This window comes from Polistes fuscatus, unplaced genomic scaffold (assembly GCF_010416935.1).
Source record: "Polistes fuscatus isolate 324 unplaced genomic scaffold, CU_Pfus_HIC Scaffold147, whole genome shotgun sequence".
NCBI classification, from domain to species: Eukaryota; Metazoa; Arthropoda; class Insecta; order Hymenoptera; family Vespidae; genus Polistes; species Polistes fuscatus.
The window spans coordinates 14986-29987 of NW_025113050.1; the positions used below are offsets into that span (position 1 = coordinate 14986).

At 24.3% G+C, this 15002-nt stretch overlaps 1 protein-coding gene across 1 annotated transcript; it reads left to right on the forward strand.

The window, feature by feature from the left end:
• The first annotated feature begins 1675 nt into the window (after positions 1-1675).
• On the forward strand, positions 1676-10779 carry LOC122514404 (protein toll-like). Its single transcript, XM_043631198.1, has 8 exons — positions 1676-1855; positions 2040-3037; positions 3110-3407; positions 3551-3760; positions 8916-9301; positions 9567-9865; positions 10010-10233; positions 10450-10779. The coding sequence occupies exons 1-8, from the start codon at positions 1676-1678 to the stop codon at positions 10777-10779; spliced, it is 2925 nt and encodes a 974-aa protein (XP_043487133.1).
• Positions 10780-15002: the final 4223 nt, after the last annotated feature.

The following is a 15002-nucleotide window of genomic DNA, read 5'->3' on the forward strand; positions in this document are numbered from 1 at the left end:
TGCTTCAAATAGTAGAGTTATAATAGATATAGTTCATATCGATATATTTAATAATAAATCGTATGTTTAAGATCCTTGCTAGTGTACTCTTATACATAAACACAAATTCTTTTCGTAGTTACATTATACTTCGGCTTTACACAGAAGTAAGTACGCTTGTGCTAGATAGTTACTTTGATCTAACAATGTAAATCGAAACGAACAAAAATACGTTAACTGTTCTTTAATTTGAATAGTGTAATATTGTTTAACTTCGTATGTTCCGTTTGTATTGAATAGTAAGAAACACTTTTAATTATTATTAATAATATTAAATTAGAACATAATTATAATTACATTGTGATATAATAGGAATTATAATTATATATAAGTATTTAAATAATAATCTATTCATTATCAAGATGTTACAGATATATTATAAATATGTTTTCTCGTTATTTTTTTTCTTGAATTTATTTCTTTTATCAATATTATTAAATACTTAGATTCATTATTAAGTTAATTATCATATAAAATTTTTCCAAATCTTATACCTGCTTCCGATGTTAGTGAATATTTTTGTCTGTTTTTTTATTATTTCTCTTTAAAACTAGAATTGTCTTCCGTCCGGATGAATATATTTTTGTTTTGTTTATTATTCAAAAACGTATAATATTTGAAATATTATTACAGTCCATCAATTACACTCGTCGAAAACATTTCATCATCTAGTAACGAATAATATCACTGAGTCAGGAGATGGAAGCTACATCATAATATAGATAACGTTAAAGAATCGTTTAATAAGTCCTTGGTCACCTAAAATTATAGGTAAGCATTTAAATTATTTATCTTTTACCAGCATTGTGCTATTCAAAACTGATTATATCGGAAATTATGCTTTTATAATAAAATTTAAAAATATAAGTAATCAAGAAAAATAATACGAGAATAAATTAAGAAAAAAGAAAAAATAATAAGTATATCAATTGTTGTAGTAAACCAATGATTCACTAACCTAAAAATTAATTAAATTATAAATATCATATTATATATATAGGTGAAGAAAAAAGGAAAGTAAATATAAGGAAGTAATAATATCTAATGTAAGCTATTAACATTAGAAGTTGGCGAGCTCATTAAATTAAATGGAAGTCCCTTGTTTACTGTTCATCTTTCAAGTTCCTTTTGTATACATCCGATATTGCTTTCTCGATTTAGATCAAATTTAACTGAATAAACTAGTAGAAATACAGATATCTTATTTAAATAGAATCTTAAATGCCGAATAAATTGGATTGGGAATAACTACGCTATGAATATTTGTGGCAATCTGTTAGATTTTGTTTAGTTAAAATCTGAAGTATTAGATTTTGCTGGTTAATTACTGCTCGTTTAATTTCTATAAATTTATTATTAAAGCTAGTTATTATTTTTTCTTTCGTTTTTTATATTTGAGATTTTTGGGACGATAACGTAAAATTCCAGCTACCAATAAAACAAAGTTTAAACACCACTAGAACAAGAGTTTTTTAGAGCAATAAATCGTAGCTTTATCAAAGGTTATTCTACATTGCAAACTTTCATTACAATATATTTCCGGTTTTAGTTTCATTGTGTAATTAAAATATTTGAAAACAACATTAAATGTGTATCTTAGTTACTTTTTCTTCTTCTAGTGGACAATTAAGAGAAGATGATTTTTAAAATCTTTGTCATATTTTTAATTACGTTCACACCAATCAACAATACTCCTTGCCAAGACAGTCCAACTTGCGAATGCTCGTCAAAGAAATCAGATGAATTAAATATTGCTTGCGATGTTGAAAATATTACAGCATACACCGTCAACATTAAATCAAGGAATAATATACAGGTATATACATAGAAGCCTTCTTATTCAACCAATTTTCTTCAAAATCTTAACCTAATATATATATATATAAACTGTATAAATAGTTTTATATTAAAGAGATTTATACTCAATATCTATCAACTTGTAAAAGTTAAATCAATCAATTTCTTATTTTTTTCGAGTAAAATTAAATGATAAATTACAGATCGTTTGTAAAAATTGGAGAACATGGGAAGATTTTTACATCAAGGGCCGTCTATCCGAAAAGAGAATTCAATCTCTGAGCTTTGAAAAATGCGGATTATCAGATGATACTACTTTAAGAAATGTAGTAAGACAATTAGGAGTAAGGGATACACACACCCTCATCTTTAAATCCTTTAAAAACCTTTTCGGAAAACTAAAAAGACAACATCTTCAAGGATTCCGAAGTGTGAAATCATTAGTTTTGTCTGATAACGGTTTAACTGATATTTCTAATAATTTGCTTTTGGATTTTCCCGAACTGGAGCATATTGACTTATCAAATAATAATTTGAACCTACCTGTTGATATTTTCGATACGACTCTGAATCTAAGACGAATTGTGTTAATTTCAAGTGGAATAGACATAATACCTGTTGGAATATTTTATATGTTAAAAAATCTAGAGTCCCTAAATATTATTTCAAATAATTTGGAAAAAATCCAAGAAGGCACATTTGATCAATTAGAATCTTTAACAAGTCTGAATCTAGCAAATAATCTTTTATCTGAACTACAATCGAAAATTTTTTATAAGTTAATGAATTTGGAGAAACTTGATATTTCTATGAATAATTTCTCTACTATTCCACAAAAACTATTCTACCAAAATAAAAAATTGCAACAACTATACCTAGAAAGTAATCTTCAAAAAATGATTACTTTGCCAGATAATCTATTGGCGAATTTGACAATGCTTAGTGGAGTCCAGTTGAACAATAACGGATTTTCATTTTTACCAGAGAATCTTTTCTGGGGTTCATCATCTTTACAGTATATCTTCTTAAACGATAACTCTCTTGTTACTTTACCCAAAAATTTCTTCCGTGGTCTAAACCAAGTTAGAAGACTGTCAATAAAGAACAATAAAATTGAAATTCTTCCTAGTAAAATTTTTGAAGATATGGAAGAGTTGGGAATACTTGATTTGTCCAACAATCGAATAGTTCGTGTATCAAGGTAAATATTTATACAATTTATGGAAAATATATTTTTTATTATATTTTATTTTCAAAAGTTAATATTTTTTAGAAACCTATTTCTCGGTATGCCTCTTCTGTATGAATTAAATATGGAAAGAAATCAATTACAAGTTATTCATAAAACGGGTCTTGCCCCCCTTACAAATCTATGCATTGCAAGGTTTTCTCATAATCCGCTAAAATTAACTCACGTAAATGGAAGATTATCAGTTTTTTATAAAAATCATTATCTCGAGGAATTGTATTTATCGAACAGTAGCATATACAATTTCTTTGATGATTGGTCGAGTGGTAACCATAATTTAAGATTATTAGATTTGAGTCACAACTTCATTTCCAATATAACGGTAAATACAAAATTTTATTACACAATTATACTTTTAAGCAATATTATTTGAATAAATAAAAAATATAAGATTAAAATAGAAAGTAAATACATTGACTTCAAAGATCGTTTACATTTAGTATCATTTATTTTTTTTTTCTGTAGGCGTCTTCATTCATTTTACCGTCACGCAAAACTGCAATCGATCTGAGGTATAATAAAATAAGTAATATTCATTTTCATAAGTTCGAAGAAAAGGTAGATTTGCGTAAGGAAGAACATCAAATTTTCATCTTCTTGGCACATAATCCCATATTATGTGGTTGTCCCTTATATGATCTTTTGCGTTATCGTGAAAGAAAGATGTCTCCTTCAGTTTACAAACACTATTTTTTTAAATTAGGAAATTTAAAGTGTATACAACCCGATGGAAAGAACGAGAAACAAATTAGTAAACTGAATTCGAGCACATATGAATGTCTCGTGCATGAATACTATAAAACAGAAAACCAATGTCTAAATAATTGTAGTTGTTATATAAGATTGTCAGACATGACTCGTAGTTTAGATTGCCCGTACGACAAAATGTTGGAATTATAAATCGATGAGACAAGAGTGATTTTTCAGAGAGACAATCCGTTTATACTAAATCTGACATGAAATTTTTTAGCGAAGATACTATCAACAGAACCTTTATTTCCAATAAACGTAAAGTTTTTCTTCTTATCCAATAAGAAAATATCTTCAATAACGCTTGATAAATTATCATATATCCTCAATGTATGTTGTTTTTTATATCAATATTTTTTATTTCATACATTAGAGATATTTAACAAATTTTTATTCATTATTCTCATTTGTTTTTAGGTATTTGAATTACACAGTATTTATATATCAAGAATTTATTTTCACGAATTGAATTACTTGAAATTTATATTTTGGGAAAAATTCATTTTAAGTAGGAAACCAATTATATGTAATTGTAATAGTGGAAATTTAATTGAATTTGTCAAATTAAATGGAGCTTATTATAAAGATCTAGATAATTTAACATGTATGGATCTTCTTATGCATCAGATACACATAGAAAATTTGTGTCCATCTTATTCTCTAGTGTCTAGAAATTTTTGGTTATCAGCAGTAATTCTATACAATTTTGTGTATTTCATATCCCTTATTAGAAAATATTTTAGGTCAAGGTTATCACGTAATAGACGACAATATCCTAATAACTTTTTTTTAAGAGCTAGGGGGCAATAAATAAAAAGAAAAATGATCGTTACGGGATGGAATTTGCAAACAAGTAATTCTTATTGTAATCACTGTGTTTTTATTTTTCAAATGCTGTTTGTAATAAGTAGTCGTTAGTTTTAGTTTTAATGATATTATTTATCGTTCTTTGAAAAAACACTTTGTCTCATTTATAACTAATTAATAAGAAAAGTATCCAACTCTTTCACGAATTTTAATTGTTGTCTTGGTGATTCTTTTTTTCTTTTCATATATTCATCTGTGATTGTGGTGGATCTAAAGAAGTAGTTAAAATATGAAATTTGTTGGTTCCTTTGTTTATCTTTTATCTGATCAGTCTTATATAATATACATTACAAGTATAGTACACTTAATCAGAAAAATAATTTTTGTGTTAGTTATAATCATGAGTATATTATACTAAAAAACATATCAAACTAATATAAGGTAATAAGTGTTGCTTGTTGTCATATTTTCATATATAATATTAAACACTAATAAGTATAGCAAGATTGAAAACTGTTAAAAACCCGTAATACTTACGACGTCATATCTAACATTTAGTGTGAATCTGTTTCATAACTTTTATTATCACTTTTACATATACAATTGTAGTCTCCTATCAAGATTTATTTACTGTTATTTATATGTAATGTATTATATCGTAATTTGTTAATCGATTTTGTTCGGAGGATTGATAGTAGAAATATTTATATATATAGGTTTAAAATTTTTAATTATTATTTTCGTAAAGTAAGTAGTATTTTTTTAAATAAAGAAAACTACAATACTCTGTTTTAAAAGAGAAAAAATAATAAGACTTTTTATACGTTGACAACCAAAAAAAAATAAATCATAAGGAGCTAGACAATATATCTAACGAGGATATTTCAAATACTATTTTAAAAAGTAGATTCTTCAAAATTGAAAAAAAATAGTACTGAAATATCAAATGAAATTCTAATAAATAAAGTATTTTATTTTATGCAAAAACATTAAATAAGATATTTTATTGTGATAATTTAAAGTAAAAGTAAATAGAAAAAACAAAAGTAAAGTAAAAATAAAATACTATAACTATAGGTTTTTTCTAATGTTATATTATATCACTTAATAATATTATAATATAATATTATGTATATTATGTAATATATTTTTCGTATATTTTTACTAATCCTCGGTATTAATATAAAATGTAAGAAATTTTAATATTATGTAAAAGGAGATATCATTCAAATTCACAATGATTTTAAAATAAAGTCGAAAAATATGTATATTTTAGGATAAGTAGCTCATAAATAAAATACTATTTTTAGAAGTATCATTTGTTAAACAAATAATATATGCTATACTAATGAACACTTGTATCAAATAAAAATAAATATTTATTAAGAGTTTATTAGGTATAACATTATTGTAACCACATCTGAAATTTACCCTCGCCTCTTTTCATGATTCATTGAAAATATAATCCTGATTTCTAATATATAAAAGCTATATGTAACGTAAAAATATAGCAATAAAACACAACTCGTATTGATCGTAAAGAGGATATAATTGTTTTTTATTAACTAAAAAATTGACTCAAGCGTAAAATATGTATGAATAATTTTCTGAATATAATCGAAATTGCATTCAATAAAAATTAAAAATTCGTCTTTTCATAAAAAATATTAAAATATATAATAAAAAATGTATGATAATAATTATATTAAAAATAATAAATCATAACATCTTAAACAGTCAGCTCCAGATCAAAAGCGCGCGAAAATCTTTGTAGTTTTAAAATATGATAATAAATATCGAATATTATATACACTTAAGAATAAGGAAATAAATTTTAAAATATTTACAATTTATATGTAATACAAAGAATAATTTGTAATTATTTCATTTATTCAGCATTGCAAATATACTAAAAACTAATTTAACCAAATGAGAAATTGTTTCAATTAGTAGAGTTATAATAGATATAGTTCATATCGAAATATCTAATAATAATTCGTTAGTTTAGGTTTCTCACTCTCTCTCTTTTGCGAGTATACTTACCCTTATATATAAATATAAAATATTTTCGTAGTTGCATTATTCTTCCGGTTTACACAGAAGTAAGTACGCTTGTGCTAGATTGATACTTTGATCAAACAATTTAAATCGAAACGAACAAAAATACGTTAATTATTCTTTAATTTGAATACTGTAATATTGTTTAACTTCGTATGTTCCGTGTCTATTTGAAAGTAAAAAACTCTTTTCATTATTATTAATAATATTAAATTATAGTACATAATTATAATTAAATGTGATAAAAAGTATAATAATTATATATAAGTATTTAAATAATAATCTATTCATTATCAAGATGTTACAGATATATTATAAATATATTTTCTAGTTATTTTTTTTCTTGAATTTATTTCTTTTATCAATATTATTAAATACTTAGATTCATTATTAAGTTAATTATCATATCAAATTATTTCCAAATCTTATACCTGCTTCCGATGTTAGTGAATATTTTTGTCTGTTTTTTTATATTTCTCTTTAAAACTAGAATTGTCTTTTGTCCGGATGAATATATTTCTGTTTTGTTTCTTATTCAAAACGTATAAAATTTGAAATATTATTACAGTCTATTAATTACACTCGTCGAGAACATCTCATCATCTTGAAACGTATAATATCACTGAGTCAGGAGTTGGAAGCTACATCATAATATAGATAACGTTAAAGAATCGTTTAATAAGTCCTTGGTCACCTAAAATTATAGGTATGTTTTGAAATTATTAATCTTTTACGAGCAAACGTCTAGTTAAAACTGATTATATCGTAAATTATGTTTTTTCATTAAAATTTAAAATACGTTTAATCAAGAAAAAACAAAACCTGAATAATTTAAGAAAGAAGAAATAATAATAAATATAATTATTATTGTCATATACCAACGATATCCTAAAAAAAAATTAAATTAAATTATAAATATAACATGAGGAAAAGAAAAAAAGTAAAGTAAACATCAGGAAGGACACATAAAAGTGAAATTATCTAATATAAGCTACTTACATTAGAAGTTTGCCAGACTATTTTAGTATATAAAATTTTCTAGTTTACTTTTCATCTTTTAAATACCTTGTGTATACGCCCTATTATACTTTCTTGATTTAGATTGAATTTAAATAAATAAACTATTAGAAATAAATACAATTAATTTAAATAGAATCTTAACCGCCGAAAGAAATTGATTTGTAATAATAACGCAATGAATATTTGTAGCTTTTTGTTATATTTCTTTTAGTTAATATCTGTAGTAATAGATTTTGCTTATTAATTACTTACGTTCTATAAAATTATTATGAAAGTTAGTTATAATTTTCTTTTTGTTTTTCCAAAAGAATTTTCTTGTATCTCGCACCATATAAAAGGTTTCTTGGAAATTGTATAGAATATATCCTGACCGATGTTCTGACGAAGTGTAGATTACTAATTTTAATTTGGTGGATGAAAGTTTATTACAGCTTCATTTTTTTTCGAATATATGATACATGTCGAAAAAGAAAAATAATATTATAGCTTTATTCAATTTGCATATATGTTATTGAAATGCGGAAAGTTGACATGAAGCAGTAATCTTTATACTTTTCGGTCCAAGATCCTTTATGAGTGTGCCAATATTTTATAAAATTCTTTCTTTTAAAAAATTAGTATTTGCTACCTTCATGTTTTGATATGTTACGTTTATGCTATTTAAAAGCGTTTAAAAATTTGTGGAATTATAAAAAATTTTGTAGAATTTTTGTGATGAAAACGTAAATTCCCAGCAAATACCATTGAAAAAGTTTAAATTAAACCATTCTACATCGATAAGTTTCAGAAATTTTTAGGTCAAAAATTTAGTCTATTAAACGTTCACACCAATCAACACTACTCCTTGCCTAGACAGTCCAACTTGCAAATGCTCGTCAACGAAATCAGATGAATTAAATATTGTTTGCGATGTTGAAAATATTACAGCATACACCGTCAACATTAAATCAAGGAATAATATACAGGTATATACATAGAAGCTTTCTTATTCAACCAATTTTCTTCAAAATCTTTACCTAATATATATATATAAACTGTAAAAATAGTTTTATATTAAAGAGATTTATTCTCAATATCTCTATCATCTTATAAAAATTAAATCAATCAATTTCTTATTTTTTTCGAGTAAAATTAAATGATAAAATTACAGATCGTTTGTAAAAATTGGAAAACATGGGAAGATTTTTATATCAAGGGACGTCTATCCGAAAAGAGAATTCAATCTCTGAACTTTAAAAACTGTGGATTATCAAATGATACTACTTTAAGAAACGTAGTAAAACAATTAGGAGTAAGGGATACACACACCCTCATCTTTAAATCTTTTAAAAACCTTTCCGGAAGACTAAAAAGACACAATCTTCAAGGATTCGAAAGTGTGAAATCAGTAGTTTTGTCTGATAACGGTTTAATTGATATTTCTAATAATTTGCTTTTGGATTTTCCCGAACTGGAGCATATTGACTTATCAAATAATAATTTAGAACTACCTAATGATATTTTCGATGCGACTCCGAATCTAAAAAAGATTGAATTAGTTTCAAGTGGATTAGACATTTTACCTGGTGGAATTTTTTATATGTTAAAAAATTTGGAGTTTTTAAATATTATGTCAAATAATTTGGAAAAAATCAAAGCAGAATCATTTGATGAATTAGTATGTTTAACAAGTCTGAATCTAGCAAATAATCTTTTATCTGAACTACTATCGAATATTTTTCATAAGTTAAAGAATTTGAAGATGCTTGATATTTCTATGAATAATTTTACTTTTCTACCAGCAAAATTTTCGATCAAAATAAAGAATTGCGAGAATTTTATCTACATAATAATACCATTAAAATAGCACCTTGCCAGATAATCTTTTGGCGAATTTGACGAAGCTTCACTATGTCCAGTTGAACGGTAATGGATTTTTATTTCTACCAGAGAATCTTTTCTGGGGTTCATCATCATTAGAGTATATCTTCTTAAGCGAAAACTCTCTTGTTACTTTACCCAAGAAAATCTTCCGTGGTCTAAACAAAGTTAAAAAACTGTCATTAAAGAACAATGAAATTGAAACTCTTCCTAGTAAAATTTTTGAAGATATGGAAGAGTTGAAATACTTGATTTGTCCAACAATCGAATTGCTCGTGTATCAAGGTAAATATATATACAATTTATGAAAAATATTTCTTATTATATTTTATTTTCAAAAGTTAATAATTTTTAGAAATCTATTTCTCGGTATGTCTCATCTGTATAAATTAAATATGAAAAGAAATCGATTACAATTTATCCATAAAGAGGCATTTGTACCCTTTACAAATCTACGCATTGCGATGTTGTCTCATAATCCCCTAAAATTGTCTTACGTAAATGGAAAATTATCAGTTTTTTTTACAAATCAATATCTCGAAGAATTGCATTTAGCGAACAGTAGCATATACCATTTCTCTGATGAATGGTTTAGTGGTAACGATAATTTAAAATTTTTAGATTTGACTTACAACTTCATTTCGAACATAACGGTAAATACTAAATTCTACTATACAATTATACTTTTGAGCAATGTTATTTGATATAAATAAAAAATAAGATCAAAATAAAAGTAAATATACGTTTGCTTTAAAGATCGTTTACATTTAGTATCTATTCTTTTTTCTATAGATGTCTTCATTCACTTTATCGTCACACCCAATGACAATTGATTTGAGGTATAAATAAGTCATATTCATTTTCATCAGTTCGAGGAAATGGCAGATAAGCGTAAGGAGAACCATGCAATTGTCATTCGCTTGGCACATAATCCCATATTATGTGGTTGTCCTTTATATGATCTTCTGCTTTATCGTGAAGGAAAGATGTCTCGTCGCATTAACAAATATTTTATTATTAAAGTAGGAAATTTAAAGTGTATACAATCCGATGGAAAGAACGTGACAAAAGTTAGTCAACTGAGTTCAAAGACTTATAAATGTCTCCAGCACGAATATTTTTATACTGAAAATAGATGTCAAAATAATTGTAGTTGTTATATAAGACCGTCAGATTTGTCTCAAAGTGTAGATTGCTAGTTAAACAAAATGTAGAAATTATAAATTGATGAAACAAGAGTGATTTTTCAAAGAGACAATCCTTTTATATTAAATCTGACATGAAATTTTTTATCGGAGATAATATCAACAGAACCTTTATTTCCAATAAACGTAACGTCTTTTGTCTTATCCAATAAGAAAATATCTTCAATAATGCTTGATAAATTATCATATATACTCAAAGTACGTTGCTTTTTATATCAATATTTTTTATTTCATACATTACAGATATTTAACAAATTTTTATTTATTATTCTAATTTGTTTTTAGGTATTGGAATTACATAATATTCATATAGCAAAAATTTATTTTCACGAATTGAATTACTTGAAATTTATATTTTTGGAAAAATTCATTTTAAGTAGGAAACCAATTATATGTAATTGTAATAGTGGAAATTTAATTGAATTCGTCAAATTAAATCGAGCTCATTATGGAGATATAGATAATTTAACATGCGAGGACACACATCTTTCTATGCATTAGCTAACTATAGATGAATTGTGTCCATCTTATCCAGAATTTTATAAATTTCTCCTGTGTTCTCCAGTGATTCTAAGCGCTATTGTAATTTCTATAGTCTTTAACAGGAACAAAATGAGATTATTACGTTTGAACGTTTATAACACATGATAGCGCTTAGTTTACACGAAGGATTAGGGCGAAATTAATAAAAAGAAAAACGTTCGTTACGGGATGGACTTTGAAAACAAGTAATTCTTACTGTAATAACTGTGTTTTATTTTTCAAATGCTTTTTGTATTAAGTAGTCGTAAGTTTTAGTTTTAATGATATTTATTTGTCGTTCTTTGAAAAAACACTCTGTTTCATTTATAACTAATTAATAACTAAAGTATCCAACTAAGTCTTTCATGAATTTTAATTGCTGTCTTGATGATTCTTTTTTTCTTTTCATATATTCATCTGTGATTTTGGTGGATCTAAAGAAGTAGTTAAAATATGAAACTTGTTGGTTCCTTTGTTTATCTTTTATCTGATCAGTCTTATATAATATACATTACAAGTATAGTATAATTAATCAGAAAAATAATTTTTGTGTTAGTTTTAATCATGAGTATGTTACACTAAAAAGCATATCAAACTAATATAAGGTAATAAGTGTTGTTCGTTGTCATATTTTCATATAAATATTAAACACTAATAAGTTTAGCAATATTGAAAACGGTGTTAAAAACCCGTAATTTGTTCTATGTCATATCATACGTTAAGTGTGAATTTGTTTCATATATTTTAATATAACTTTTACATAAACATTTAGTTTCTTATTAATATTTATTTATTGTTATTTATATGTAATGAATTCTATCCTAATTTTAGAATCGACTTTGCTCGGAAGGTCGATAGTAGAAATATTTATATATATATAGGTTTAAAATTTTTAATTATTATTTTCGTAATGTAGCTAGTATTTTTTAATAGGGAAAATTATAATACTGTTTTAAAACAGAAAAAATAAAAAGACTTTATATAGACAGCAAAAATATAAATCATAAGGAGCTAGACAATATTCTAAGAATATGATATTTCAAGTAATATTTTAAAAAGTAGATTCTTCAAAATTGAAATAAAATAATACTGAAATATCAAATGAAATTCTAATAAATAAAGTATTTTATTTTATGCAAAAACATTAAATAAGATATTTTATTGTGATAATTTAAAGTAAAAGTAATTAGAAAAAACAAAAGTAAAGTAAAAATAAAATACTATAACTATAGATTTTTTCTAATCTTATATTATATCAGTAATAATATTAAACAGTAATATAATATTTATAATAATATATTATTAATAATATTATGCATACATAATTATTAATATATATTATTATTAATTTTATATTATATTATATAATAATATATATTACGTAATATATTTGTATATTTTACTAATTCTCAGAATGACAATAAAATGTGAGAAATTGTAATTTTATGTAAAAGGAGATATCATTCAAATTCACAATGATTTTAAAATAAAGTCGAAAAATACGCAAATTTTAGTATAATTAGCTCATAAATAAAATACTATTTTTAGAAGTATCATTTGTTAAACAAAATATATGCTATACTAATGAACACTTGTATCAAATAAAAATAAATATTTATTAAGAGTTTATTAGGTATAACATTATTGTAACCACATCTGAAATTTACCCTCGCCTCTTTTCATGATTCATTGAAAATATAATCCTGATTTCTAATATAAAAAAGCTATATAAGTAACGTAAAAATATAGCAATAAAACACAACTCGTATTGATCGTAAAGAGGATATTAATTGTTTTTTATTAACTAAAAAATTAACTCAAGCGTAATATGTATGAATAATTTTCTGAATATAATCGAAATTGCATTCAATAAAAATTAAAATTCGTCTTTTCATAAAAAATATTAAAATATATAATAAAAAATGTATGATAATAATTATATTAAAAATAATAAATCATAACATCTTAAACAGTCAGCTCCAGATCAAAAGCGCGCGAAAATCTTTGTAGTTTTAAAATATGATAATAAATCGAATATTATATACACTTAAGAATAAGGAAATAAATTTTAAAATATTTACAATTTATATGTAATACAATGTACAATTTCTAATTATTTCAATAATTCAGCATTGCAAATATAGTAAACACTAATTTAACCAAATGAGAAATTGCTTCAAATAGTAGAGTTATAATAGATATAGTTCATATCGATATATTAATAATAAATCGTATGTTTAAGATCCTTGCTAGTGTACTCTTATACATAAACACAAATTCTTTTCGTAGTTACATTATACTTCGGCTTTACACAGAAGTAAGTACGCTTGTGCTAGATAGTTACTTTGATCTAACAATGTAAATCGAAACGAACAAAAATACGTTAACTGTTCTTTAATTTGAATAGTGTAATATTGTTTAACTTCGTATGTTCCGTTTGTATTGAATAGTAAGAAACACTTTTAATTATTATTAATAATATTAAATTAGAACATAATTATAATTACATTGTGATATAATAGGAATTATAATTATATATAAGTATTTAAATAATAACCTATTAATTATCGAAATTTTACATATATATTGTAAATATGTTAATTTATTATTTTTTTTTTTTTTAGAATTTATTGCTTTTATCAATATTAATAAATACTTAGATTCATTATTAAGTTAATTATCATATAAAATTATTTCCGAATCTTATACCTGCTTCCGATGTTAGTGAATATTTTGTCTGTTTTTTTATTATTTCTCTTTAAAACTAGAATTGTCTTTTGTCCGGATGAATATATTTCTGTTTTGTTTCTTATTCAAAAACGTATAAAATTTGAAATATATTACAGTCTATTAATTACACTCGTCGAGAACATCTCATCATCTTGAAACGTATAATATCACTGAGTCAGGAGTTGGAAGCTACATCAGAATATAGATAACGTTAAAGAATCGTTTAATAAGTCCTTGGTCACCTAAAATTATAGGTATGTTTTGAAATTATTAATCTTTACGAGCAAACGTCTAGTTAAAACTGATTATATCGTAAATTATGTTTTTTCATTAAAATTTAAAAATACGTTTAATCAAGAAAAAACAAAACCTGAATAATTTAAGAAAAGAAATAATAATAAATAAATTATTATTGTCATATACCAACGATATCCTAAAAAAAAATTAAATTAAATTATAAATATAACATGAGGAAAAGAAAAAAAAGTAAAGTAAACATCAGGAAGGACACATAAAAGTGAAATTATCTAATATAAGCTACTTACATTAGAAGTTTGCCAGACTATTTTAGTATATAAAATTTCTAGTTTACTTTTCATCTTTTAAATACCTTGTGTATACGCCCTATTATACTTTCTTGATTGAGATGAATTTAAATGAAATAAACTATTAGAAATAAATACAATTAATTTAAAAGAATCTTAACGCGCCGAAAGAAATTGATTTGTAATAATAACGCAATGAATATTTGGTAGCTTTTTTGTTATATTGCTTTTAGTTAAATAAAATCTGTAGGAATAGATTTTGCTTTTAATTACTTACGTTCTATAAAATTATTGAAAAGTTAGTTATAATTTTCTTTTTTGTTTTTCCAAAAGAATTTTCTTGTATCTCGCAACATAAAAAGGTTTCTTGGAAATTGTATAGAATATATACTGACCGATGTTCTGACGAAGTGTAGATAT